Genomic DNA, 27,794 nt, shown 5'->3' with positions numbered 1-27,794 from the left:
TCTATTTTCTATGTAAGACCCAATTTTTCGTCTATCCTTGTATATTTGTATTTCTTTATACCAGACAGCATCCTTGAGAACCTGTGCTGCACCCTCTCGATTGCTTCAATATCCCTCCTATAGTATGGAGCCCAGTACAGCTCACAGTACTCTGACTGAGGTCTGATTAAGGTTTTATGTAGGCCCATCATTAGTCTGTGTTAGAGAAAGATAGGTAGAGATTGAGAGAGAGGTGGGGAGCAAGAATTAATACAGATAAAGGAGACACAGTAAGAATGAATTCACCTGGTTCAGGACCACCCAGTTTGGGTCGATTTGTGCATCACCCTCAGGGTCCAGAACAACAGTCTGATAGGCTCGGAAATCAGTGAGAGTGACCTCTGCACTCTCGGGACAGACATCGAATAGGTCAATCACGGCGTCATTATCAAAGTCATTTTCACAAACATCACCAATCCCGTTATCTGGAATAAAAGATAAATACAAAGTCTGAATAATACATCGACACCAGGCCCAGCCCTGCTCCCCAACCATCCCCCAGTTCCCCAACCCAATCCCCCAATGCCACAGTGAAAGGATCCACCCTCCCCCTTTATTTATTCGTTCATGGGATGTGGGCGTCGCTGGCGAGGCCGGCATTTATTGCCCATCCCTAATTGCCCTTGAGAAGGTGGTGGTGAGCCGCCTTCTTGAACCGCTGCAGTCCGAGTGGTGAAGGTTCTCCCACAGTGCTGTTAGGAAGGGAGTTCCAGGATTTTGACCCAGCGACGATGAAGGAACGGCGATATATTTCCAAGTCGGGATGGTGTGTGACTTGGAGGGGAACGTGCAGGTGGTGTTGGTCCCATGTACCTGCTGCTCTTGTCCTTCTAGGCGGTAGAGGTCGTGGGTTTGGGAGGTGCTGTAGAAGAAGCCTTGGCGAGTTGCTGCAGTGCATCCTGTGGATGGTACACACTGCAGCCACAGTGCGCCGGTGGTGAAGGGAGTGAATATTTAGGGTGGTGGATGGGGTGCCAATCAAGCGGGCTGCTTTGTCCTGGATGGTGTCGAGCTTCTTGAGTGTTGTTGGAGCTGCACTCATCCAGGCAAGTGGAGAGTATTCCATCACACTCCTGACTTGTGCCTTGTAGATGGTGGAAAGGCTTTGGGGAGTCAGGAGGTGAGTCACTCGCCGTAGAATACCCAGCCTCTGACCTGCTCGTGTAGCCACAGTATTTATATGGCTGGTCCAGTTAAGTTTCTGGTCAATGGTGACCCCGAGGATGTTGATGGTGGGGGATTCGGCGATGGTAATGCCGTTGAACGTCAAGGGGAGGTGGTTAGACTCTCTCTTGTTGGAGATGGTCATTGCCTGGCACTTGTCTGGCACGAATGTGGTCGGAGAGTTAGTTTGAGACACTAACCGTCAGAGTCCTTCTGATTGGGATTCACTATCAAGCGGCAGTTATCGGGGCCCAATGGCCCATAATCAGGGATCCCATCATTGTCGTCATCATCATCACATTCATCTCCCAATCCATCATTGTCAGAGTCCAGCTGGGAACTGTTTGGAGTTTCTGGACAATTGTCTTTGGAGTCCTGGTGTCCATCACCATCACTAAAACCAAAACCAAACCCCGGTGTCAATAAGTCACCGTAACATACAAAACAGGGTCTGTGGGGGGAACATGGAGCAGGGTCTGGGGGGGGGGAATATGAAGAGCAGGGTCTGGGGGGGGGGGGGGGGGAGATATGAAGAGCAGGGTCTGGGGGGGGGGAATATGAAGAGCAGGGTCTGGGGGGGGGTAATATGAAGAGCAGGGTCTGGGGGGGGGGGAATATGAAGAGCAGGGTCTGGGGGGGGGGAATATGAAGAGCAGGGTCTGGGGGGGGGGGGGAGATATGAAGAGCAGGGTCTGGGGGGGGGGGAGATATGAAGAGCAGGGTCTGGGGGGGGGGGAATATGAAGAGCAGGGTCTGGGGGGGGGGGAATATGAAGAGCAGGGTCTGGGGGGGGGGGGAGATATGAAGAGCAGGGTCTGGGGGGGGGTGGAGATATGAAGAGCAGGGTCTGGGGGGGGGGGGGAGATGTGAAGAGCAGGGTCTGGGGGGGGGGGGGGAGATGTGAAGAGCAGGGTCTGGGGGGGGGGGGGGAGATATGAAGAGCAGGGTCTGGGGGGGGGGGGATATGAAGAGCAGGGTCTGGGGGGGGGGGGGGGGGATATGAAGAGCAGGGTCTGGGAGGGGACAGGACAGAGGGTCTGGGGGGGGGGGGGGGGGGGGCGGGGACACGACCGAGGGTCTGGGGGGGGGGGGGGGGGCCGGGGACACGACCGAGGGACTGGGGGGGGGGGGGGCCGGGGACACGACCGAGGGTCTGGGGGGGGGGGGGCCGGGGACACGACCGAGGGTCTTGGGGGGGGGGGGGGGCGGGGACACGACCGAGGGTCTTGGGGGGGGGGGGGGGGCGGGGACACGACCGAGGGTCTGGGGGGGGGGGGGGCCGGGGACACGACCGAGGGTCTTGGGGGGGGGGGGCGGGGACACGACCGAGGGTCTGGGGGGGGGGGGGCGGGGACACGACCGAGGGTCTGGGGGGGGCGGGGACACGACCGAGGGTCTGGGGGGGGGGGGCGGGGACACGACCGAGGGTCTGGGGGGGGGGGGCGGGGACACGACCGAGGGTCCGGGGGGGGGGGGGCCGGGGACACGACCGAGGGTCTGGGGGGGGGGGGGGGGGGTGGGGACATGACCGAGGGTCTGGGGGGGGGGGGGGGTGGGGACACGACCGAGGGTCTGGGGGGGGGGGGGGGGGGCGGGGACACGACCGAGGGTCTGGGGGGGGGGCGGGGACACGACCGAGGGTCGGGGGGGGGGGGGGGCCGGGGACACGACCGAGGGTCTGGGGGGGGGGGCGGGTACATGGAAGACAGGTTCACGACTTGGTCGGGGGGGGGGGTTAGGGGATATAGTTTGGGGGGGGGGGTGTGAGTTGTTAAGTTATGCACAGGATTGAAATGTGGGGGGAAGGTTTGGAGCGCGATGTCTCGGGGTAAATGCAGATTATTGTGTTAAAGTAAGTGTCAGTAGGTGAGGACAGCAAGCTTGCAACTGTGTGAAGATCTTGCCTCTCGCTGGGCAGTGAATGTCGGCAGGGTATTCAACCACAAGGGGCATCACAGTTGAGCTTGACCGTGGCCGCGCCTGACACCCAGACTCGTCACTGGATAACGGCCAGGAGCACGAACCCCTCTGGAGTTTTCAATCCCAAACCCACTGATACGCAGGTCGGTTATTGCAGCTGGGGTCAGCTTCCCGCACAGATTGAATGCTCTCTATTTGGTGAGGTTCAGGACGGCAGTGGGTCGTACATATAACCCCAGGCAGCCAGGACAGAGAGAGTGAGTGAGTGTGTGTTCACAGTGGGCACAAGTTGTGAGTGGGTGGAGGTGAGGACAGAGCAACCTACCCATCCTGATTATTGTCACATGCATCGCCCACCAGGTCGTCATCTGCATCAGTCTGCAGAGAGGGTTCAAACACACACAGGTTAATGCAGGGCACATCGGACAACCCTTCCCTAACATCACACACCAAACACAATCTCCCCAAACACAATCTCACCAAACACAATCTCCCCAAACATCACACACCAAACACAATCTCCCCAAACATCACACACCAAACACAATCTCACCAAACACAATCTCCCCAAACATCACACACCAAACACAATCTCCCCAAACATCACACGCCAAACACAATCTCCCCAAACATCACACTCCAAACACAATCTCACCAAACATCACACACCAAACACAATCTCCCCAAACATCACACACCAAACACAATCTCCCCAAACATCACACCCAAACACAATCTCCCCAAACATCACACGCCAAACACAATCTCACCAAACATCACACACCAAACACAATCTCCCCAAACACAATCTCACCAAACATCACACACCAAACACAATCTCCCCAAACACAATCTCCCCTAATATCACACACCAAACACAATCTCCCCAAACACAATCTCCCCAAACACAATCTCCCCAAACACAATCACCCAAACATCACACACCAAACACAATCTCCCCAAACACAATCTCACCAAACATCACACACCAAACACAATCTCCCCAAACACAATCTCCCCAAACATCACACACCAAACACAATCTCACCAAACATCACACACCAAACACAATCTCACCAAACACAATCTCCCCAAACACAATCTCACCAAACATCACACACCAAACACAATCTCCCCAAACACAATCTCCCAAACACAATCTCCCCAAACATCACACACCAAACACAATCTCCCCAAACATCACACACCAAACACAATCTCCCCAAACATCACACACCAAACACAATCTCCCCAAACATCACACACCAAACACAATCTCCCCAAACATCACACACCAAACACAATCTCCCCAAACATCACACACCAAACACAATCTCCCCAAACATCACACACCAAACACAATCTCCCCAAACATCACACACCAAACACAATCTCCCCAAACATCACACGCCAAACACAATCTCCCCAAACATCACACGCCAAACACAATCTCACCAAACATCACACACCAAACACAATCTCCCCAAACATCACACGCCAAACACAATCTCACCAAACATCACACACCAAACACAATCTCCCCAAACATCACACGCCAAACACAATCTCCCCAAACATCACACGCCAAACACAATCTCACCAAACACAATCTCACCAAACATCACACGCCAAACACAATCTCACCAAACATCACACGCCAAACACAATCTCACCAAACACAATCTCCCCAAACATCACACGCCAAACACAATCTCACCAAACATCACACACCAAACACAATCTCCCCAAACATCACACGCCAAACACAATCTCCCCTAACATCACACACCAAACACAATCTCACCAAACACAATCTCCCCAAACATCACACACCAAACACAATCTCCCCAAACACAATCTCACCAAACATCACACACCAAACACAATCTCCCCAAACACAATCTCACCAAACATCACACACCAAACACAATCTCCCCAAACACAATCTCCCCTAACATCACACACCAAACACAATCTCCCCAAACACAATCTCACCAAACATCACACACCAAACACAATCTCCCCAAACACAATCTCCCCTAACATCACACACCAAACACAATCTCCCCAAACACAATCTCACCAAACATCACACACCAAACACAATCTCCCCAAACATCACACACCAAACACAATCTCCCCAAACACAATCTCACCAAACACAATCTCCCCAAACACAATCTCCCCAAACACAATCTCCCCAAACACAATCTCCCCAAACATCACACACCAAACACAATCTCCCCAAACACAATCTCCCCAAACACAATCTCCCCAAACATCACACACCAAACACAATCTCCCCAAACACAATCTCACCAAACATCACACACCAAACACAATCTCCCCAAACATCACACACCAAACACAATCTCCCCAAACACAATCTCACCAAACATCACACACCAAACACAATCTCCCCAAACACAATCTCCCCAAACATCACACACCAAACACAATCTCCCCTAACACAATCTCACCAAACATCACACACCAAACACAATCTCCCCTAACACAATCTCACCAAACACAATCTCCCCAAACACAATCTCCCCAAACACAATCTCCCCAAACATCACACACCAAACACAATCTCACCAAACATCACACACCAAACACAATCTCCCCTAACATCACACACCAAACACAATCTCACCAAACATCACACACCAAACACAATCTCCCCAAACATCACACACCAAACACAATCTCCCCAAACACAATCTCACCAAACATCACACACCAAACACAATCTCCCCAAACATCACACACCAAACACAATCTCCCCAAACACAATCTCACCAAACACAATCTCCCCAAACATCACACACCAAACACAATCTCCCCAAACATCACACACCAAACACAATCTCCCCTAACATCACACACCAAACACAATCTCCCCAAACATCACACACAGAGGACTGTGGATGCTGAGTCGTTCAGTGTATTCAAGACTGAGATCGATGGATATTTGGACTCTAAGGGAATCAAGGGATATGGGGATCGGTCGGGAAAGTGGAGTTGAGGTCAAAGATCGGCCATGATCTTATTGACTGGTGGAGCAGGCTCGAGGGGCCGAATGGCCTACTCCTCCTCCTATTTCTTATATTTTGACACCAAACACGACCCTCTCAGAATTTTCCTTGAATGGAGGACAGGACAGTTTCTGTTAAAACAAAACTTTATTAAATTACACAGACCTGGAATTTTCCCCCTTTGAATACAAAGGGGCAAATATATATGGACTTCCAGAAGGCATTCGACAAAGTTCCACATGAGAGACTGTTAACAAAAATGTGAATGTATGTTGGAGGCAACCTGTTGGGCTGGATAGGGAATTGGTCAGGAGGTCGGAGACAGAGAGTGGGGATAATGGATATGTCCTCAAATTGGCAGGATGTGACTAGTGGTGTCCCCCAGGGATCTGTTCTGGGACCTCAGCTTTTCAGTATATTTATAAATAACTTGGATGATGGAATGGAGAGCCATATATCCTAGTTTACTGATGACACTAAGTTAGGTGGGACAGTAAATATTGTAGATGGGAGCAGAAAGTTTCAAAGGGACATTGAGAGACTGAGTGAGTGGGCAAAACTGGGGTAGATGGAGTTCAATGTGAGAAAGTGTGAGGTCATCCACTTTGGACCTAAGAAAGGTAGATCAGAGTATTTTCTAAATGGCGAGAAACTAAGAACTGTGGAGGAGCAGAGTAATTTAGGGGCCCAGAAATCACTGAAGTAACGGAGAGGGCTGATGAGGGTAGTGCGGTTGATGTGGTATATATGGACTTTCAAAATGCGTTTGATAAAAGTAGCACCTAACAGACTTGTTAGCAAAATTAAAGCCCGTGGGATTAAAGGGGCAGTTGCTGTGTGGATACGAAATTGGCTACGGGACAGAAAGCAGAGAGTAGTGGTGAACGGTTGTTTTTCAGATTGGAGTGAAGTATAAAGTGGTGTTCCCCAGGGGTCGGTAATAGGACCACTGCTCTTTTTGATATAAACTGGACTTGGGTATACAGGGCATAATTTCAAAGTTTGCAGATGACACGAAACTGGAAAATGTAGTAAACAATGAAGAAGATAGTAACAGACTTCAGGAGGACATAGACAGACTGGTGATGTGGGCAGACATGTGGCAGATGAAATTTAATGCAGAATTGTAAAGTGATACATTTTGGTAGGAAGAATGTGGAGATGCAATATATATTAAATAGTACAATTCTAAAGGGGGTGCAGGAACAGAGAGACCTGAGGGTGTACATACACACTATCTCTGCACACAAAGGGTGGGAGAAGTTTGGAACTCTCTTCCACAAACGGCAATTGTTACTGGCTCAATTGCTAAATTTAAATGTGAGATAGATAGCTTTTTGGCAACCAAAGGTATTAAGGGATATGGGCCAAAGGCAGGTATATGGAGTTAGATCACAGATCAGCCATGATCTTATCAAATGGTGGAGCAGGCTCAAGGGGCTGAATGGCCTACTCCTGTTCCTATGTTTCCTATACACAAATCTTTGAAGGTGGAAGGACAAGTTGAGAATGCGGTTAAAAAGGCATACGGGATCCATGGCTTTATAAATAGAGGCATAGCGTACAAAAGCAAGGAAGTTATGCCTGACCTTTATAAAATGCTGGTTAGGCTCCAACTGGAGTATTGTGTCCAATTCTGGGCACCACACTTCAGGAAGGATTTGAAGGCTTTAAGAGAAGGTGCAGAAGAGATTTACTAGAATGGTTGTAGGGATGAGGGACTTCTGTTATGTGGCTAGACTGGAGAAACTGGGATTTTTCTCTTAGAGGTGTTCAAAATCACAAAGTTCGAAATCACGGGTTTTGATAGGGTAAATAAGGAGAAACTGTTTCCAGTGGCAGGAGGGTCAGTAACCAGAGGACACGGATTTAAGGTGATCGGCAAAAGAGCCAGAGGTGACAGGAGGAAAAACTTTTTTACACAGCGAGTGGTTCTGATCTGGAATTCACTGCCTGAAAGGGCGGTGGAAGCAGATTCAATAGTAACTTTCAAAAAGGGAATTGGATAAATACTTGAAGGGTAAAAATATAGAGGGCTATGGGGGAAGAGCAGGGGGGAGTGGGACTAATTGTTACCTTTTTCAAAGAACTGGCACAGGCCTGATGGGCTGAATGGCCTCCTTCTGTGCTGTATCATGAGGAACATAGGAACAGGAGTAGGCCATTCAGCCCTTCGAGCCTGCTCCGCCATTTGATAAGATTTTTTAAATTTTTTTTTATTCGTTCACGGGATGTGGGCTTCGCTGGCGAGGCCAGCATTTATTGCCCATCCCTAATTGCCCTTGAGAAGGTGGTGGTGAGCCGCCTTCTTGAACCGCTGCAGTCCGTGTGGTGACGGTTCTCCCACAGTGCTGTTCGGAAGGGAGTTCCAGGATTTTGACCCAGCGACAATGAAGGAACGGCGATATATTTCCAAGTCAGGATGGTGTGTGACTTGGAGGGGAATGTGCAGGTGGTGTTGTTCCCATGCGCCTGCTGCTCTTGTCCTTCTAGGTGGTAGAGGTCGCGGGTTTGGGAGGTGCTGTCGAAGAAGCCCTGGCGAGTTGCTGCAGTGCATCCTGTGGATGGTACACACTGCAGCCACAGTGTGCCGGTGGTGAAGGGAGTGAATGTTTAGGGTGGTGGATGGGGTGCCAATCAAGCGGGCTGCTTTATCTTGGATGGTGTCGAGCTTCTTGAGTGTTGTTGGAGCTGCACTCATCCAGGCAAGTGGAGAGTATTCCATCACACTCCTAACTTGTGCCTTGTAGATGGTGGAAAGGCTTTGGGGAGTCAGGAGGTGAGTCACTCGCCACAGAATACCCAGCCTCTGACCTGCTCTCGTAGCCACAGTATTTATATGGCTGGTCCAGTTAAGTTTCTGGTCAATGGTGACCCCCAGGATGTTGATGGTGGGGGATTCGGCGATGGTAATGCCGTTGAATGTCAAGGGGAGGTGGTTAGACTCTCTCTTGTTGGAGATGGTCATTGCCTGGCACTTGTCTGGCGCGAATGTTACTTGCCACTTATGAGCCCAAGCCTGGATGTTGTCCAGGTCTTGCTGCATGCGGGCTCGGACTGCTTCATTATCTGAGGGGTTGCGAATGGAACTGAACACTGTGCAGTCATCAGCGAACATCCCCATCTCTGACCTTATGATGGAGGGAAGGTCATTGATGAAGCAGCTGAAGATGGTTGGGCCTAGGACACTGCCCTGAGGAACTCCTGCAGCAATGGCTGAGATGATTGGCCTCCAACAACCACTACCATCATCCTTTGTGCTAGGTATGACTCGAGCCACTGGAGAGTTTTCCCCCTGATTCCCATTGACTTCAATTTTACTAGGGCTCCTTGGTGCCACACTCGGTCAAATGCTGCCTTGATGTCAAGGGCAGTCACTCTCACCTCACCTCTGGAATTCAGCTCTTTTGTCCATGTTTGGACCAAGGCTGTAATGAGGTCTGGAGCCGAGTGGTCCTGGCGGAACCCAAACTGAGTATCGGTGAGCAGGTTACTGGTGAGTAAGTGCCGCTTGATAGCACTGTCGACGACACCTTCCATCACTTTGCTGATGATTGAGAGTAGACTGATGGGGCGGTAATTGGCCGGATTGGATTTGTCCTGCTTTTTGTGGACAGGACATACCTGGGCAATTTTCCACATTGTCGGGTAGATGCCAGTGTTGTAGCTGTACTGGAACAGCTTGGCTAGAGGCGCAGCCAGTTCTGGAGCACAAGACTTCAGCACTACAGCTGGGATGTTGTCGGGGCCCATAGCCTTTGCTGTATCCAGTGCACTCAGCCGTTTCTTGATATCACGTGGAGTGAATCGAATTGGCCGAAGACTGGCTTCCGTGATGGTGGGGATATCGGGAGGAGGCTGAGATGGATCATCCACTCGGCACTTCTGGCTGAAGATGGTTGCAAACGCTTCGGCCTTGTCTTTTGCACTCACGTGCTGGACTCCGCCATCATTGAGAATGGGGATGTTTGCAGCGCCTCCTCCTCCCGTTAGTTGTTTAATTGTCCACCACCATTCACGACTGGATGTGGCAGGACTGCAGAGCTTTGATCTGATCCGTTGGTTGTGGAATCGCTTAGCTCTGTTTAGCATGCATGTCGTCCTGAATTGTAGCTTCACCAGGTTGGCACCTCATTTTTAGGTACGCCTGGTGCTGCTCCTGGCATGCTCTTCTACACTCCTCATTGAACCAGGGTTGATCCCCTGGCTTGTTGGTAATGGTAGAGTGAGGAATATGCCGGGCCATGAGGTTACAGATTGTGCTGGAATACAATTCTGCTACTGCTGACGGCCCACAGCGCCTCATGGATGCCCAGTTTTGAGCTGCTCGATCTGTTCTGAATCTATCCCATTTAGCACGGTGGTAGTGCCACACAACACGTTGGATGGTGTCCTCAGTGCGAAGACGGGATTTCATCTCCACGAGGACTGTGCGGTGGTCACTCCTACCAATACTGTCACGGACAGATGCATTTGCGACAGGTAGATTGGTGAGGACGAGGTCAAGTAAGTTTTTCCCTCGTGTTGGTTCGCTCACCACCTGCCGCAGGCCCAGTCTAGCAGCTATGTCCTTCAGGACTCGGCCAGCTCGGTCAGTAGTGGTGCTACCGAGCCACTCTTGGTGATGGACATTGAAGTCCCCCACCCAGAGTACATTTTGTGCCCTTGCTACCCTCAGTGCTTCCTCCACAGATCATGGCTGATCTGTGATCTAACTCCATATACCTGCCTTTGGCCCATATTCCTTAATACCTTTGGTTGCCAAAAAGCTATCTATCTCAGATTTAAATTTAGCAATTGAGCTAGTATCAATTGCCGTTTGCAGAAGAGAGTTCCAAACTTCTACCACCCTTTATGTGTAGAAATGTTTTCTAATCTCGCTCCTGAAAGGTCTGGCTCTAATTTTTAGACTGTGCCCCCTACTCCTAGAATCCCCAACCAGCGGAAATAGTTTCTCTCTATCCACCCTATCTGTTCCCCTTAATATCTTATAAACTTCGATCAGATCACCCCTTAACCTTCGAAACTCCAGAGAATACAACCCCAATTTGTGTCATCTCTCCTCGTAACTTAACCCTTGAAGACCGGGTATCATTCTAGTAAACCTTCGCTGCACTCCCTCCAAGGCCAATATGTCCTTCCGAAGGTGCGGTGCCCAGAACTGCTCACAGTACTCCAGATGCGGTCTATCCAGGGTTTTGTACAGCTGCAGCATAACTTCTGCCCCCTTGTACTCCAGTCCTCTAGATATAAAGGCCAGCATTCCATTAGCCTTATTGATTATTTTCTGCACCTGTTCATGACACTTCAATGATCTATATACCTGAACCTCTGAGTCCCTTTGGACATCCACTGTTTTTAACTTTTTACCATTTCGAAAGTACCCTGTTCTATCCTTTTTTGATCCAAAGTGGATGACCTCACATTTGTCTATATTGAATTCCATTTGCCACAGTTTTGCCCATTCATCTAATCTATCAATATCGCATTGTAATTTTATGTTTTCATCTACACTGCTTACAATGCCACCAATCTTTGTGTCATCGGCAAACTTGGATATGAGACTTTCTATGTCTTCATCTAAGTCGTTAATAAATATTGTGAATAATTAAGGCCCCAAGACAGATCCCTGCGGGACTCCACTAGTCACATCCTGTCAATGTGAGTACTTACCCATTATCCCTACTCTCTGTCACCTTTCGCTCAGCCAACTTCCTAACCAAGTCCGTACTTTTCCCTCGATTCCATGGGCTTCTATCTTAGCTAACAGCCTCTTATGTGGGACCTTACCAAATGCCTATATGATAAAAGCTGGTGGACAGGTACAAAAAATAATTTAAAAGGCTAAAGGAACATTGGCCTTTATCTCAAGAGGGCTGGAATACAAAGGGGTGGACTTATGTTCCAGCTGTACAGAGCTCGGGTCAGACCCCATCTGGAGATACTGCGTTCAGTTCTGGGCACCGCACCTCAGGAAGGATATATTGACCTTAGAGAGGGGGTGCAGCACAGATTTACCAGAATGATACCGGGGCTAAAAGGGTTAAATTATGAGGACAGGCACACAGACTGGGCTTGTATTCCTTCGAATTTATAAGATTATGAGGTGATCTAATTAAGGTGTTTAAGATGATTAAAGGATTTGATAGGGTAGATAGAGAGAAACTATTTCCTCTGGTGGGAGAATCCAGAACAAGGGGGCAGAACCTTAAAATTAGAGCTCGGCCGTTCAGGGGTGATGTCAGGAAGCATTTCTTCACACAAAGGGGAGTGGGAATCTGGAACTCTCTCCCCCAAAAAGCTGCTGAGGCTGGGGGTCAATTAAAAACTTCTAAACTGAGATTGATAGATTTTAAGGGGATTAAGGATTACGGAACCAAGGCGGGTGGATGGAGTTAAGATCGAGATCAGCCGTGATCTAACTGAACAGTGGAACAGGCTCGAGGGGCTGAATGGCCGCTTTTTGTTCCTAAAACTGCCAACTAGTGAAGTGTTTTATCCCCCATCATTGCCCAATTCTCCCCCTCCTCTGCTGACTGTGTTAGTCTCTTGATGTAGTTTGCTTCTAACAGGGTTCACCTCCTCCCCACAATACCGAACCCAAGTAGCTGTTCTTCCTGTGTGTGACTAGTCAGTAACAGTCGGATATTCAACCATGGTGGAGTCACAGTCGAGCCTGATCGTGCCATTGAAATCCACACATGCATTTTCCAGCAGGAATCACTGGCTGGCGATCAGGAGCTGGAACTCTGGCTGAGGTTTTCTCTCAGGTAACTCGGCACAGACTGAGGAGTTGGGGAGCCGTTACTGTGGCTCCAATACAGAAAGGAATAGAGTTCACCCCCAGGAATAAACTGGAATTCTCCTTGATGCGGACGCCGATCCTCGGGGAGGATCCCGATCGCGGACGCCGATCCTCGGGGAGGATCCAGATTGTGCTGCAGGTATTTTATTGTTTACATCAAAAGACAACATTTATTTACAATCAGATTATGGAGGGAAGTGAGCAGTACCTGTGTGGGATTACTCATTTCGGGACAGCTGTCACACGCATCTCCTACTCCATCTCCATCTCTGTCTGTTTGCAGAGGGTTTGGAACACTGCCGCAATTGTCCAAAACATTGGGAATACCTGGAAAAGTAATAAAGAGAATGGCAATGTCCACACAAACACCAGACAGGTAAGGAGAGCAGGGTTCAAGGTGGTGGAGTTCCCTGGTGTTTGGGGGGAGGGGGGGCGGGCGGAGTTCCCTGGGGTTTGGGGGGAGGGGGGCGGGTGGAGTTCCCTGGGGTTTGGGGGGAGGGGGGCGGGCGGAGTTCCCTGGGGTTTGGGGGGAGGGGGGCGGGCGGAGTTCCCTGGGGTTTGGGGGGAGGGGGGCGGAGTTCCCTGGGGTTCGGGGAGGGGGGCAGAGTTCCCTGGGGTTTGGGGGGAGGGGGGCGGGCAGAGTTCCCTGGGGTTTGGGGGGGGGGGGCAGAGTTCCCTGGGGTTTGGGGGAAGGGGGCGGGCGGAGTTCCCTGGGCTTTGGGGGGAGGGGAGTGTGAGTGAGTGAGTGTGTGGGGGTGAATGTGTGGGTGTGTGTGTGGGTGTGAGTGAGTGTGTGTGTGTGTGGGGGGGTGAGTGTGTGTGAGTGTGTGAGTGAGTGTGGGGGTGAGTGAGTGAGTGTGTGTGGGGGTGAGTGTGAGTGAGTGTGGGTGTGGGTGAGTGAGTGTGTGGGTGAGTGAGTGTGTGGGTGGGGGTGAGTGTGTGGGTGAGTGAGTGTGTGGGTGGGGGTGAGTGTGTGTGTGTGGGGGTGAGTGTGAGTGGGTGTTGGGAGATCGGTGAGTGTGTGTGTGTGGGGGTGAGTGTGTGTGAGGGTGAGTGTGTGTGAGGGTGAGTGAGTGTGGGGGTGAGTGTGTGTGTGTGAGTGTGTGTGTGTGAGTGGGTGTTGGGAGATCGGAGGGTGAGTGTGGGGGTGAGTGTGTGTGTGGGTGAGTGTGTGTGTGAGTGTGAGTGTGTGTGAGGGTGTTGGGAGATCGGGGAGTGGGGGTGTGTGTGAGTGAGTGAGTGTGTGAGTGAGTGTGTGAGTGAGGGTGTGAGTGAGGGTGTGAGTGAGGGTGTGAGTGAGGGTGTGAGTGAGGGTGTGAGTGAGGGTGAGTGAGGGTGTGAGTGAGGGTGTGAGTGAGTGTGTGTGAGGGTGTGAGTGAGTGTGTGTGAGGGTGTTGGGAGATCAGTGAGTGTATGAAACTCTATTTACCATCTCCATCGATGTCGTTGTCACAGGCATCTCCCTCCCCATTACTGTCCGTGTCCTTTTGACTGTTGTTGGGAACATTGGGACAATTGTCACAGGCGTCCCCGAACGAGTCTGTGTCGGAGTTCTGCTGGTCCTTGTTGTGAACCAGTCTGCAGTTATCCTGTAAAAGGAGATGTTTATGGTTTACTTCAGACCCTTATCTGGACTGTGCTTCCAGACAGGAAGATCCCATGGCATTATTTGAAGAGCAGGGAAGTTCTCCTGGTGTCCTGGCTCATATTTATCCCTCAATCACTATCACTAAAGCAGATTATCTGGTCATTTATCTCATTGCTGTTTGTGGGATCTTGCTGTGCGCAGATTAGCTGCTGCGTTTCCTACGTTACAACAGTGACTACACTTCAAAAGAATGTCTTTGGCTGTAAATCGCTTTGGAACGTCCTGAGGATGTGAAAAGCACGATATAAATGCAAGTTCTTTCCTTTTGTCTCTGGCTGTGATTTGATGTTCACGAGGCAGAGACTTAGTAGTGGGTGTGAGATCAGTAATGCTTGAAAATTGTCCAGCCAATCACAGCTATGGAACAGTGATTCTCGGCCAGGGGCTCTGGAACACAATGGAAACGGGCAGATAATTGGGAATTTGCTTCGGTTAAAAGTAAACCAAGGATGATTGAATGGGGAACAGGCGTCGTGCTCCAGTCCATCACTCCCCCCACCCCGAGTCCTGCTCCCAGGGGACTGGGTCGAGGACAGCACGGGGATACAAGGCATGTCAATGTCTTTGTTCCAAAGCTCCAGGCCCCAGCACAGGTTGGGGAACACTGGATCTCCTTTGGTTATTGGTTCAAACCTCCACATTCTTGATCCCGTCCCCATCAGCGTCGTTGTCGCACTGATCGCCCACATTATCGTTGTCAGCATCCTCTTGCCCAGAGTTGGGGGTATACCTGCAATTATCCTGGGGGGAGACAGAAAGAAACCTCAAACAGGTGAATACTAAAGTGAAGGGGCAGCAGGGACAATCCTCCAGGATAAAAACACTTTATGACACACCCAGGAACCCAGCACTTGGAAAGTTCCACTGCTTAATTTCCGATTCACACCCTTTCGAAATTTCTCGACCTGTTCGAACAGTTTAACTGAGGCAGAGATCAATGACATGGTTCAATTAGCAGTGCTCCTGTTTCTGTGTCACCACTACAGACCTGAGTACAGAGTCTGGGTTAAACTTCAGTGCCATATTGAGGGAGCGCCGCACTGTCGGAGGGTCGGTACTGAGGGAGCGCCGCACTGTCGGAGGGGCGGTACTGAGGGAGCGCCGCACTGTCGGAGGGTCGGTACTGAGGGAGCGCTGCACTGTCGGAGGGTCGGTACTGAGGGAGCGCCGCACTGTCGGAGGGTCGGTACTGAGGGAGCGCCGCACTGTCGGAGGGTCGGTACTGAGGGAGCGCCGCACTGTCGGAGGGTCGGTACTGAGGGAGCGCCGCACTGTCGGAGGGTCGGTACTGAGGGAGCGCCGCACTGTCGGAGGGTCGGTACTGAGGGAGCGCCGCACTGTCGGAGGGGCGGTACTGAGGGAGCGCCGCACTGTCGGAGGGGCGGTACTGAGGGAGCGCCGCACTGTCGGAGGGGCGGTACTGAGGGAGCGCCGCACTGTCGGAGGGGCGGTACTGAGGGAGCGCCGCACTGTCGGAGGGTCGGTACTGTGGGAGCGCCGCACTGTCGGAGGGTCGGTACTGAGGGAGCGCCGCACTGTCGGAGGGTCGGTACTGAGGGAGCGCCGCACTGTCGGAGGGGCGGTACTGAGGGAGCGCCGCACTGTCGGAGGGGCGGTACTGAGGGAGCGCCGCACTGTCGGAGGGGCGGTACTGAGGGAGCGCCGCACTGTCGGAGGGGCGGTACTGAGGGAGCGCCGCACTGTCGGAGGGGCGGTACTGAGGGAGCGCCGCACTGTCGGAGGGGCGGTACTGAGGGAGCGCCGCACTGTCGGAGGGGCGGTACTGAGGGAGCGCCGCACTGTCGGAGGGTCGGTACTGAGGGAGCGCCGCACTGTCGGAGGGTCGGTACTGAGGGAGCGCCGCACTGTCGGAGGGTCGGTACTGAGGGAGCGCCGCACTGTCGGAGGGTCGGTACTGAGGGAGCGCCGCACTGTCGGAGGGTCGGTACTGAGGGAGCGCCGCACTGTCGGAGGGTCGGTACTGAGGGAGCGCCGCACTGTCGGAGGGTCGGTACTGAGGGAGCGCCGCACTGTCGGAGGGTCGGTACTGAGGGAGCGCCGCACTGTCGGAGGGTCGGTACTGAGGGAGCGCCGCACTGTCGGAGGGTCGGTACTGAGGGAGCGCCGCACTGTCGGAGGGTCGGTACTGAGGGAGCGCCGCACTGTCGGAGGGTCGGTATTGAGGGAGCGCCGCACTGTCGGAGGGTCGGTACTGAGGGAGCGCCGCACTCTCGGAGGGTCGGTACAGAGGGAGCGCCGCACTGTCGGAGGGGCGGTACTGAGGGAGCGCCGCACTGTCGGAGGGGCGGTACTGAGGGAGCGCCGCACTGTCGGAGGGGCGGTACTGAGGGAGCGCCGCACTGTCGGAGGGGCGGTACTGAGGGAGCGCCGCACTGTCGGAGGGGCGGTACTGAGGGAGCGCCGCACTGTCGGAGGGTCGGTACTGAGGGAGCGCCGCACTGTCGGAGGGGCGGTACTGAGGGAGCGCCGCACTGTCGGAGGGGCGGTACTGAGGGAGCGCCGCACTGTCGGAGGGGCGGTACTGAGGGAGCGCCGCACTGTCGGAGGGGCGGTACTGAGGGAGCGCCGCACTGTCGGAGGGGCGGTACTGAGGGAGCGCCGCACTGTCGGAGGGTCGGTACTGAGGGAGCGCCGCACTGTCGGAGGGTCGGTACTGAGGGAGCGCCGCACTGTCGGAGGGGCGGTACTGAGGGAGCGCCGCACTGTCGGAGGGGCGGTACTGAGGGAGCGCCGCACTGTCGGAGGGTCGGTACTGAGGGAGCGCCGCACTGTCGGAGGTGCTGCCTTTTGGATGAGACATTAATCGGAGGTGTCTACCTGTTCAGGTGGACCCAAAATATGCTGTGGTACTATTCAGAGGAGTGGGGAATCCTTCCAGCGTTTAGTCAACATTCCATAACCAACACCATGAAACAGGTTATCTGGTCAGTCATTCATTCGCTGTTCCATGTTTACCTACATAACAACAGTGAGTACTCATAGAATGACACAGCACAGAAGGAGGCCATTTGGCCCATCGTGCCTGTGCCAGCTCTTTCATCAATTCTGAGGTGGATGACTGACTTTCCCCTTCTGATGATCCTGTGAATGCTCACCTTCTTACAGTGACGGTGATTATCGATACAGGGCAGGTCATGGTCTGGGTAACCATCGATATCAGTGTCCAGCCCACACACGTAGCCATTCCCAGCCCAGCCAACGTTGCACTGTGGTGGAAAAGAATCATAGTGAGAGATGGGGACACAATGGCCGTGACAGCCCCGCTCTGCTCATGGCTCTCACCGCAGAGAACTGTACAGACACACTCCCACAGAGAAGAGGCACCTCGCATCGGCCCAAAAACCTCCTGCAGCCAGAGCTGTAGGTCTCAGCCTCAACCTCCCGGCTTTGATACGCCACAAACCCCGGCCTGTACCAATATTTCAAGCCCAAAACTGAACAAAACAACTGGTGGGGCCAACAGTCCACAGTGAGACTGTCTGTGAGTAAGGGGCTAACAGTCCACAGTGAGACTGTGGGAGAGTGAGGGGCCAACAGTCCACAGTGAGACTGTGGGAGAGTGAGGGTCCAACAGTCCACAGTGAGACTGTGGGAGAGTGAGGGTCCAACAGTCCACAGTGAGACTGTGGGAGAGTGAGGGTCCAACCGTCCACAGTGAGACTGTGGGAGAGTGAGGGTCCAACAGTCCACAGTGAGACTGTCTGAGAGTGAGGGTCTAACCGTCCACAGTGAGACTGTGGGAGAGTGAGGGTCCAACAGCCCACAGTGAGACTGTGGGAGAGTGAGGGTCCAACAGCCCACAGTGAGACTGTGGGAGAGTGAGGGTCCAACAGTCCACAGTGAGACTGTCTGAGAGTGAGGGTCTAACCGTCCACAGTGAGACTGTGGGAGAGTGAGGGTCCAACAGTTCACAGTGAGACTGTCTGAGAGTGAGGGTCCAACAGTCCACAGTGAGACTGTCTGAGAGTGAGGGTCTAACAGTCCACAGTGAGACTGTGGGAGAGTGAGGGTCCAACAGCCCACAGTGAGACTGTGGGAGAGTGAGGGTCCAACAGCCCACAGTGAGACTGTCTGAGAGTGAGGGTCTAACCGTCCACAGTGAGACTGTGGGAGAGTGAGGGTCCAACAGCCCACAGTGAGACTGTGGGAGAGTGAGGGTCTAACCGTCCACAGTGAGACTGTGGGAGAGTGAGGGTCCAACAGCCCACAGTGAGACTGTCTGAGAGTGAGGGTCCAACAGCCCACAGTGAGACTGTGGGAGAGTGAGGGTCCAACAGCCCACAGTGAGACTGTGGGAGAGTGAGGGTCCAACAGCCCACAGTGAGACTGTGGGAGAGTGAGGGTCCAACAGTCCACAGTGAGACTGTGGGAAAGTGAGGGTCTAACAGTCCACAGTGAGACTGTGGGAGAGTGAGGGTCTAACCGTCCACAGTGAGACTGTGGGAGAGTGAGGGTCCAACAGTCCACAGTGAGACTGTCTGAGAGTGAGGGTCTAACCGTCCACAGTGAGACTGTGGGAGAGTGAGGGTCCAACAGTCCACAGTGAGACTGTCTGAGAGTGAGGGTCTAACCGTCCACAGTGAGACTGTGGGAGAATGAGGGTCTAACCGTCCACAGTGAGACTGTCTGAGAGTGAGGGTCCAACAGCCCACAGTGAGACTGTGGGAGAGTGAGGGTCCAACAGTCCACAGTGAGACTGTCTGAGAGTGAGGGTCTAACCGTCCACAGTGAGACTGTGGGAGAGTGAGGGTCTAACTGTCCACAGTGAGACTGTGGGAGAATGAGGGTCTAACCGTCCACAGTGAGACTGTCTGAGAGTGAGGGTCCAACAGCCCACAGTGAGACTGTGGGAGAGTGAGGGTCCAACAGTCCACAGTGAGACTGTCTGAGAGTGAGGGTCTAACCGTCCACAGTGAGACTGTGGGAGAGTGAGGGTCTAACCGTCCACAGTGAGACTGTCTGAGAGTGAGGGTCCAACAGCCCACAGTGAGACTGTGGGAGAGTGAGGGTCCAACAGTCCACAGTGAGACTGTCTGAGAGTGAGGGTCTAACCGTCCACAGTGAGACTGTGGGAGAGTGAGGGTCTAACCGTCCACAGTGAGACTGTCTGAGAGTGAGGGTCCAACAGCCCACAGTGAGACTGTGGGAGAGTGAGGGTCCAACAGTCCACAGTGAGACTGTCTGAGAGTGAGGGTCCAACAGCCCACAGTGAGACTGTGGGAGAGTGAGGGTCCAACAGTCCACAGTGAGACTGTCTGTGAGTGAGGGTCTAACCGTCCACAGTGAGACTGTGGGAGAGTGAGGGTCTAACAGTCCACAGTGAGACTGTGGGAGAGTGAGGGTCTAACAGTCCACAGTGAGACTGTGGGAGAGTGAGGGTCTAACCGTCCACAGTGAGACTGTGGGAAAGTGAGGGGCTAACAGTCCACAGTGAGACTGTGGGAGAGTGAGGGTCTAACCGTCCACAGTGAGACTGTCTGAGAGTGAGGGTCCAACAGCCCACAGTGAGACTGTGGGAGAGTGAGGGTCCAACAGTCCACAGTGAGACTGTCTGAGAGTGAGGGTCTAACCGTCCACAGTGAGACTGTGGGAGAATGAGGGTCCAACAGTCCACAGTGAGACTGTGGGAGAATGAGGGTCCAACAGTCCACAGTGAGACTGTGGGAAAGTGAGGGTCCAACAGTCCACAGTGAGACTGTGGGAGAGTGAGGGTCCAACCGTCCACAGTGAGACTGTGGGAGAGTGAGGGTCTGGCTGTGTCCTTTGATCAATAAAATCAAACGGTTGCTTTCTTCAATTAACAGCTTGGTTGCTTTGATGTGAAAGAGTTTGTTCTGTCGTGTCGTTTTCACATGTGACGCAGCAAGTGACTGAATCAGGCCTCAGGGATATGTGGCCATAGACTGCGAGACCCTCAGTTCACCCCTTGTCAGCTCGATATGTACAAAGTGTGCTGGAGTCTGTCAGAAAAACAACTTCAAAGGAGATCAACAGGATGCAGGTTTTGAACCGCAAAGGATTAACCTGGAGTCTGAAGATCAGTAGTTGTTCCAGACTCCGATAGTTTGATGACTGATACCCAATTATTGAATATGATTCATATAATACGGAAACTCTTACAAAATGACAAAACCAACTGAATTTGATCTCCCAAAAACCAGACCCTTGTCATGGAATCGAATGGGATTGGTCTTATGAAGAGTAATTTGCTAATTATGGATCTTTTCATTGCTGGAAGGAAAACTCACATGGCAGGACACCTCCCTGTTCCGCTCGATAGCACACTGGGCATTGACATCGCATGGGTTGAAGATGGCACTGCTACAGGACTTCCTGTGAAGGCAGCCTGATGTCTGGTTCCCAACAAACCCACTCCGGCATGGACCACATTTAAACGAACCCTGCCCAAAGAAACAGGGTTAGTACCAACACAATGACACGAGGGGACTCTCTAAATACCCAGGGGTTATTACCATCACAATGACATGAGGGGACTCTCTAAATACCCAGGGGTTATTACCATCACAATGACATGAGGGGACTCTCTAAATACCCAGGGGTTATTACCATCACAATGACATGAGGGGACTCTCTAAATACCCAGGGGTTATTACCATCACAATGACATGAGGGGACTCTCTAAATACCCAGGGGTTATTACCATCACAATGACATGAGGGGACTCTCTAAATACCCAGGGGTTAGTACCAACACAATGACATGAGGGGACTCTCTAAATACCCAGGGGTTATTACCATCACAATGACATGAGGGGACTCTCTAAATACCCAGGGGTTAGTACCATCACAATGACATGAGGGGACTCTCTAAATACCCAGGGGTTAGTACCAACACAATGACATGAGGGGACTCTCTAAATACCCAGGGGTTATTACCATCACAATGACATGAGGGGACTCTCTAAATACCCAGGGGTTAGTACCATCACAATGACATGAGGGGACTCTCTAAATACCCAGGGGTTATTACCAACACAATGACATGAGGGGACTCTCTAAATGAAACGGGCTTTGGACCCAGTTTCTAACAGAAGCTTTATATCAGCTGAGGACAGTGACTCTCACTAGATTACAGTTCCACAGACTATTCCTCATGTGTGAGACCATTGAATGTCTGAATGCTGTTCAACCACAGAGGCATCACTACTGAGCTTTATCTTGTCCAGTGTTCACAGTGGTAGCAATAGAGTGAATTCAATCGGTCCTATCATTGCTGCTGAGCCGATGGATGGGAATTTAATCGGTCCCATCACCACTGACGGACAGGAATTTAATCAGTCCCATCACCACTGACGGACAGGAATTTAATCAGTCCCATCACCACTGACGGACAGGAATTTAATCGGTCCCATCACCACTGCTGAACTGATGGACGGGAATTCAATTGGTAATCGGTGATGTTCCCACCTACACTTACCAGCAGGAATCACTCAACACCAGTCGCAGTGCTTGAATTTTCACCCTAGTGCTGCACCAGCTGAGATTAGTGACTGACCCTGGGATGAGCCATGCCGTTACTCAGTGAGCCAACAGCATGGCCAGGAACCCAGCTCCAGGATTCTGACCACTTACCATTGTATTTGTGCAGATTGAGTTTGTAATGCAACCACCGTTACTCCCATCATTACATTCATCAATGTCTGAGCACACCTGAAAGGGAGAGACAGCTTCTGTCACAATATCACATCACAGCCTGAGGATTCTGGGCCTAGTCAATGACAAAAGCAAAATGAATATTTTATATACAAGTATCGTTTTCACAAGTGAGAACGATAGACCAGATTATCCTGTAGAGCCAGACAGACTCAGGTACTGGTGAGGAGTGAGATGGCCCTGTTTGTCCTCCCTGGACCATTCACGTGGTCCAAGGGGACTCTGATCAGAGACCTGCCCCCATACTGGGCCTGGACACTGTGGGAAGCAGTGGGAATCCTACTGCAGGCCTCGAAACCACTTGATACTCTTGTCCTCATGGATTTGTTTGTTGATGTGAAACAGGAGTGGATTCCTGTGGTATTAATCACTGCAGACTGTTGGTGTCTGTAGTTCTGAATGGAGAACTAAACTCCATGGGAGGGGGGTTGCGAATCCCAAGCACACACTCAACCATTTCTTTCTGTTTTACACTTTATTTTGCTGTACCCTTGCTATCGATGGACTGTCAGCCTCGAATTACTGGATTACTAGTCCCAACATATTGAATCTTTAACTTATCCATCTCACATTTAAATATCACCTCCTGCCGATTGCCTCTTTGATCTGCCACTTTTTCCAACCAATTAATCTGATTTGCAGTCCATTACCTTTCAGTTCCTTTTTCTCTTTATCCATTTTTAATGTGAACCCAATTCGTCCTGCTCACTTTTCCCACCTTCAGCTCACTTTCTCATCCTGTTTTATTATCCAGAAACTGATCAGCTCCACCCTTCATTGTTGGGTTCGCAATACACTAGTCAATAGTCCTTAATTATCCCGTGATGAAAGGACACCGAGCCCGAATTAATCAATTGGAAAAAGTGCAGATCAGAACCTGATTACACAGCTAAAACACACAATAGTGACTGGACCCCCCCTCACCCCCTGAACTAGGGAGAGGGATTCAGTCCATTCTCACACACTGCCCACAGAGCCCGGGACCCCCTGAACTAGGGAGAGGGATTCAGTCCATTCTCACACACTGCCCACAGAGCCCGGGACTTGCCTTGTCATGTTCGCTCTCTGCCTACGGTTCATTGACGTTCTGCTTTCTTGCTTACCTGTTTCATGGTCTTTGCATAACCCACCCCGACACCAGCTACGATGGTCCCTCTGTACCCTGGGGGGCAAGACTCACACCGGAATCCCGGCACTGCATTTATACATTTGGATCCCGAGAAGCAGGGATTGGCAAAGGTGCACTGAAAAACAATGAACACAGCCAGAATATTACCCAACACAAACACTGAACACACTCTCCCCTATAACAGGCAGTTACATCACAAGCCACTCCAAGGATCAGCTGCTAAACTATCGCTCCTCGGGGTAACATCGCAATTATTACAAGTTGAAGTTGTTTTTTGATGGCTCAGTGCAAGATATGTAGAATATTCATTAGACCACATCCCGGGTATCTGTTATTCGATATATAAACCCCCCGAACCCCCTGATTAGATTCCAGCCTGTAACTCTCTCCCGGGTATCTGTTATTCTATATATAACCCCCCCGAACCCCTCGATTAGATTCCAGTCTGTAACTCACTCGCGGGTATCTGTTATTCTATATATAAACCCCCCGAACCCCTCGATTAGATTCCAGCCTGTAACTCACTCGCGGGTATCTGTTATTCTATATATAAACCCCCCGAACCCCTCGATTAGATTCCCGTCTGTAACTCACTCCCGGGTATCTGTTGTTCTCTATTTCAACCCTCCGAACCCCTCGATTAGATTCCAGTCTGTAACTCACTCCCGGGTATCTGTTATTCTATATATAAACCCCCTGAACCCCTCGATTAGATTCCAGCCTGTAACTCACTCCCGGGTATCTGTTATTCTATATATAAACCCCCCCGAACCCCTCGATTAGATTCCAGCCTGTAACTCACTCCCGGGTATCTGTTATTCTATATATAAACCCCCCGAACCCCTCGATTAGATTCCCGTCTGTAACTCACTCCCGGGTATCTGTTGTTCTATATTTCAACCCTCCGAACCCCTCGATTAGATTCCAGTCTGTAACTCACTCCCGGGTATCTGTTATTCTATATATAAACCCCCCGAACCCCTCGATTAGATTCCAGCCTGTAACTCACTCCCGGGTATCTGTTATTCTATATATAAACCCCCCCCGAACCCCTCAATTAGATTCCAGCCTGTAACTCACTCCCGGGTATCTGTTATTCTATATATAAACCCCTCGATTAGATTCCAGTCTGTAACTCACTCCCGGGTATCTGTTATTCTGTATATAAACCCCCTGAACCCCTCGATTAGATTCCAGCCTGTAACTCACTCCCGGGTATCTGTTATTCTATATATAAACCCCCCGAACCCCTCGATTAGATTCCAGCCTGTAACTCACTCCCGGGTATCTGTTATTCTATATATAAACCCCCCCGAACCCCTCGATTAGATTCCAGCCTGTAACTCACTCCCGGGTATCTGTTGTTCTATATATAAACCCCCCGAACCCCTCGATTAGATTCCAGCCTGTAACTCACTCCCGGGTATCTGTTGTTCTATATATGTGATGAATATATTACTATTTAATATTAATTTCAGACCTCATCAATATCGGTACAGCGTGTGCCGTTTCCCGTGAAACCCTCCGGACATGGTCCACAGCGGTAACCTGGGTATTCGTAAGTCTCCATACATTCCACACCTTCAAAACAGGGATTGGGATCGCACTTGGAGCGATGGTCATGAAATCCTTTTTAAGGAATGAAAGAGGCTTTGTAAAAAAAATGGACCAAATCCCTTCCTGCTTACCCCTATTGTACAGAATCCCAATGGATCAAACCCCTTCCCATTCATTCCCATTGCACACAATCCCAATGGATCAAACCCCTTCCCATTCACTCCCATTGCACACAATCCCAATGGATCAAACCCCTTCCCATTCACTCCCATTGTACAGAATCCCAATGGACCAAATCCCTTCCCATTCAACTCCCATTGTACAGAATCCCAATGGATCAAACCCCTTCCCATTCACTCCCATTGTACAGAATCCCAATGGATCAAAATCCTTCCCATTCACTCCCATTGTACAGAATCCCAATGGATCAAACCCCATCCCATTCACTCCCATTGTACAGAATCCCAATGGATCAAAACCCCTTCCCATTTAGTTGCGCTATACAGAATCCCAATGGATCAAGCCCCTTCCCATTCACTCCCATTGCACACAATCCAAATGGATCAAACCCCTTCCCATTCACTCTCATTGTACACAATCCAAATGGATCAAACCCCTTTCCATTCACTCCCATTGTACAGAATCCCAATGGATCAAAACCCCTTCCCATTTAGTTGCGCTATACAGAATCCCAATGGATCAAACCCCTTCCCATTGTACAGAATCCCAATGGACCAAACCCCTTTCCATTTGCTTCCATTGTACAGAATCCCAATGGACCAAACCCCTTCCCATTCACTCCCATTGTACAGAATCCCAATGGATCAAACCCCTTCCCATTCGCTTCCATTGTACAGAATTCAAATAGACCAAACCCCTTCCCATTCACTCCCATGGTACAGAATCCCAATGGACCAAACCCCTTCCCATTCACTCTCATTGCACAGAATCCCAATGATCAAACCCCTTCCCATTCACTCCCATTGCACAGAATCCCAATGATCAAACCCATTCCCATTCACTCCCACTGTATAGAATCCCAATGGATCAAACCCCTTCCCATTCACTCCCATTGTACAGAATCCCAATGGAACAAACCCCTTCCCATTCACTCCCATTGTACACACTCGGCTCCAGACCTCAATACAGCCTTGGTCAATGGACAAAAGAGCTGAATTACAGAGGTGAGGTGAGAGTGACTGCCCTTGACATCAAGGCAGTATCTAACCGAGTGTGGCACCAAGGAGCCCTAGTAAAATTGAAGTCAATGGGAATCAGGGGGAAAACTCTCCAGTGGCTGGAGTCATACTTAGCACAAAGGAAGATGGTTGTGGTTGTTGGAGGCCAATCATCTCAGCCCCAGGACATTGCTGCAGGAGTTCCTCAGGGCAGTGTCCTAGGCCTAACCATCTTCAGCTGCTTCATCAATGACCTTCCCTCCATCATAAGGTCAGAAATGGGGATGTTCGCTGATGATTGCACAGTGTTCAGTTCCATTCGCAACCCCTCAAATAATGAAGCAGTCCGAGCCCGCATGCAGCAAGACCTGGACAACATCCAGGCTTGGGCTGATAAGTGGCAAGTAACATTCGCACCAGACAAGTGCCAGGCAATGACCATCTCCAACGAGAGAGAGTCTAACCACCTCCCCTTGACATTCAATTTGCATTACCATTGCCAAATCCCCCACCATCAACATCCTGGGGGTCACCACTGACCAGAAACTTAACTGGACCAGCCATATAAATACTGTGGCTACAAGAGCAGCTCAGAGGCTGGGTATTCTGTGGCGAGTGACTCACCTCCTGACTCCCCAAAGCCTTTCCACCATCTACAAAGCACAAGTCAGGAGTGTGATGGAATACTCTCCACTTGCCTGGATGAGTGCAGCTCCAACAACACTCAAGAAGCTCGACATCATCCAGGACAAAGCAGCCCGCTTGATTGGCACTCCATCCACCACCCTAACCATTCACTCCCTTCACCACCGGCGCACCGTGGCTGCAGTGTGTACCATCCACAGGATGCACTGCAGCAACTCGCCAAGGATTCTTCGACAGCACCTCCCAAACCCGCAACCTCTACCACCTAGAAGGACAAGAGCAGCAGGTACATGGGAACAACACCACCTGCATGTTCCCCTCCAAGTCACACACCACCCCGACTTGGAAATATATCGCCGTTCCTTCATCGTCGTTGGGTCAAATTCCTGGAACTCCCTACCTAACAGCACTGTGGGAGAACCTTCACCACACGGACTGCAGCGTTTCAAGAAGGTGGCTCACCACCACCTTCTCAAGAGCAATTAGGGATGGGCACTAAATGCCGGCCTCACCAGCGATGCCCACATCCCATGAACAAATATTTTTAAAAATCCCAATGGATCACACCCTTTCCAATTTAGTTGCAATATACAGAATCCCAATGAATCAAACCCCTTCCCATTTACTCCCATTGTACAGAATCCCAATGGATCAAACCCCTTCCCATTTATTTGCATTATACAGAATCCCGTAATAAAACAAATCCTTCCTGCCCATTCCCATGGTATAGAATCCTAATGGAGAATGCTCCTTTCCATTCACTCCCATTGCACTGATTCCATTTAGGACACACCTCTTTCCACTGAATATATTTCTTGATCCAAGATTCTGTCCAAAACTATGTCACATGGGCCGAAGTTTGGACAGTGAAAGACCATGAAGATTCCGAGTAAAAGAATCCACACTCACCACAGACCTGACATTCCAAGATGGTGTTCCTTATCAGTGACATTTCCTTCACCTGTCAATGAAAACAG

The 27,794-nt window shown here is 51.1% G+C and overlaps 1 protein-coding gene across 2 annotated transcripts in view; it reads right to left on the bottom strand.

Moving 5' to 3' along the window:
- Nucleotides 1-27,794, bottom strand: part of thbs3a (thrombospondin 3a) — a 57,905-nt gene that overhangs the window by 9,843 nt on the left and 20,268 nt on the right. Inside the window, exons 6-17 of one of the 2 annotated variants that reach the window (XM_067975810.1) lie at nt 27,727-27,778; nt 24,918-25,066; nt 23,412-23,552; nt 22,228-22,305; nt 20,884-21,036; nt 17,731-17,841; nt 15,248-15,355; nt 14,396-14,555; nt 13,175-13,293; nt 3,449-3,501; nt 1,404-1,597; nt 286-464 (exon numbers count right to left, since the gene is read on the bottom strand). In XM_067975810.1, the coding sequence (XP_067831911.1) occupies nt 286-464; nt 1,404-1,597; nt 3,449-3,501; nt 13,175-13,293; nt 14,396-14,555; nt 15,248-15,355; nt 17,731-17,841; nt 20,884-21,036; nt 22,228-22,305; nt 23,412-23,552; nt 24,918-25,066; nt 27,727-27,778 (1,497 nt within the window). The remainder of the gene's footprint in view (nt 1-285; nt 465-1,403; nt 1,598-3,448; nt 3,502-13,174; nt 13,294-14,395; nt 14,556-15,247; nt 15,356-17,730; nt 17,842-20,883; nt 21,037-22,227; nt 22,306-23,411; nt 23,553-24,917; nt 25,067-27,726; nt 27,779-27,794) is intronic. The other variant, XM_067975811.1, reaches the window with a different exon arrangement.

The sequence above is a fragment of the Heptranchias perlo genome, chromosome 44, assembly GCF_035084215.1.
Source record: "Heptranchias perlo isolate sHepPer1 chromosome 44, sHepPer1.hap1, whole genome shotgun sequence".
NCBI classification, from domain to species: Eukaryota; Metazoa; Chordata; class Chondrichthyes; order Hexanchiformes; family Hexanchidae; genus Heptranchias; species Heptranchias perlo.
This window is presented reverse-complemented; position numbering and strand designations above follow the sequence as displayed.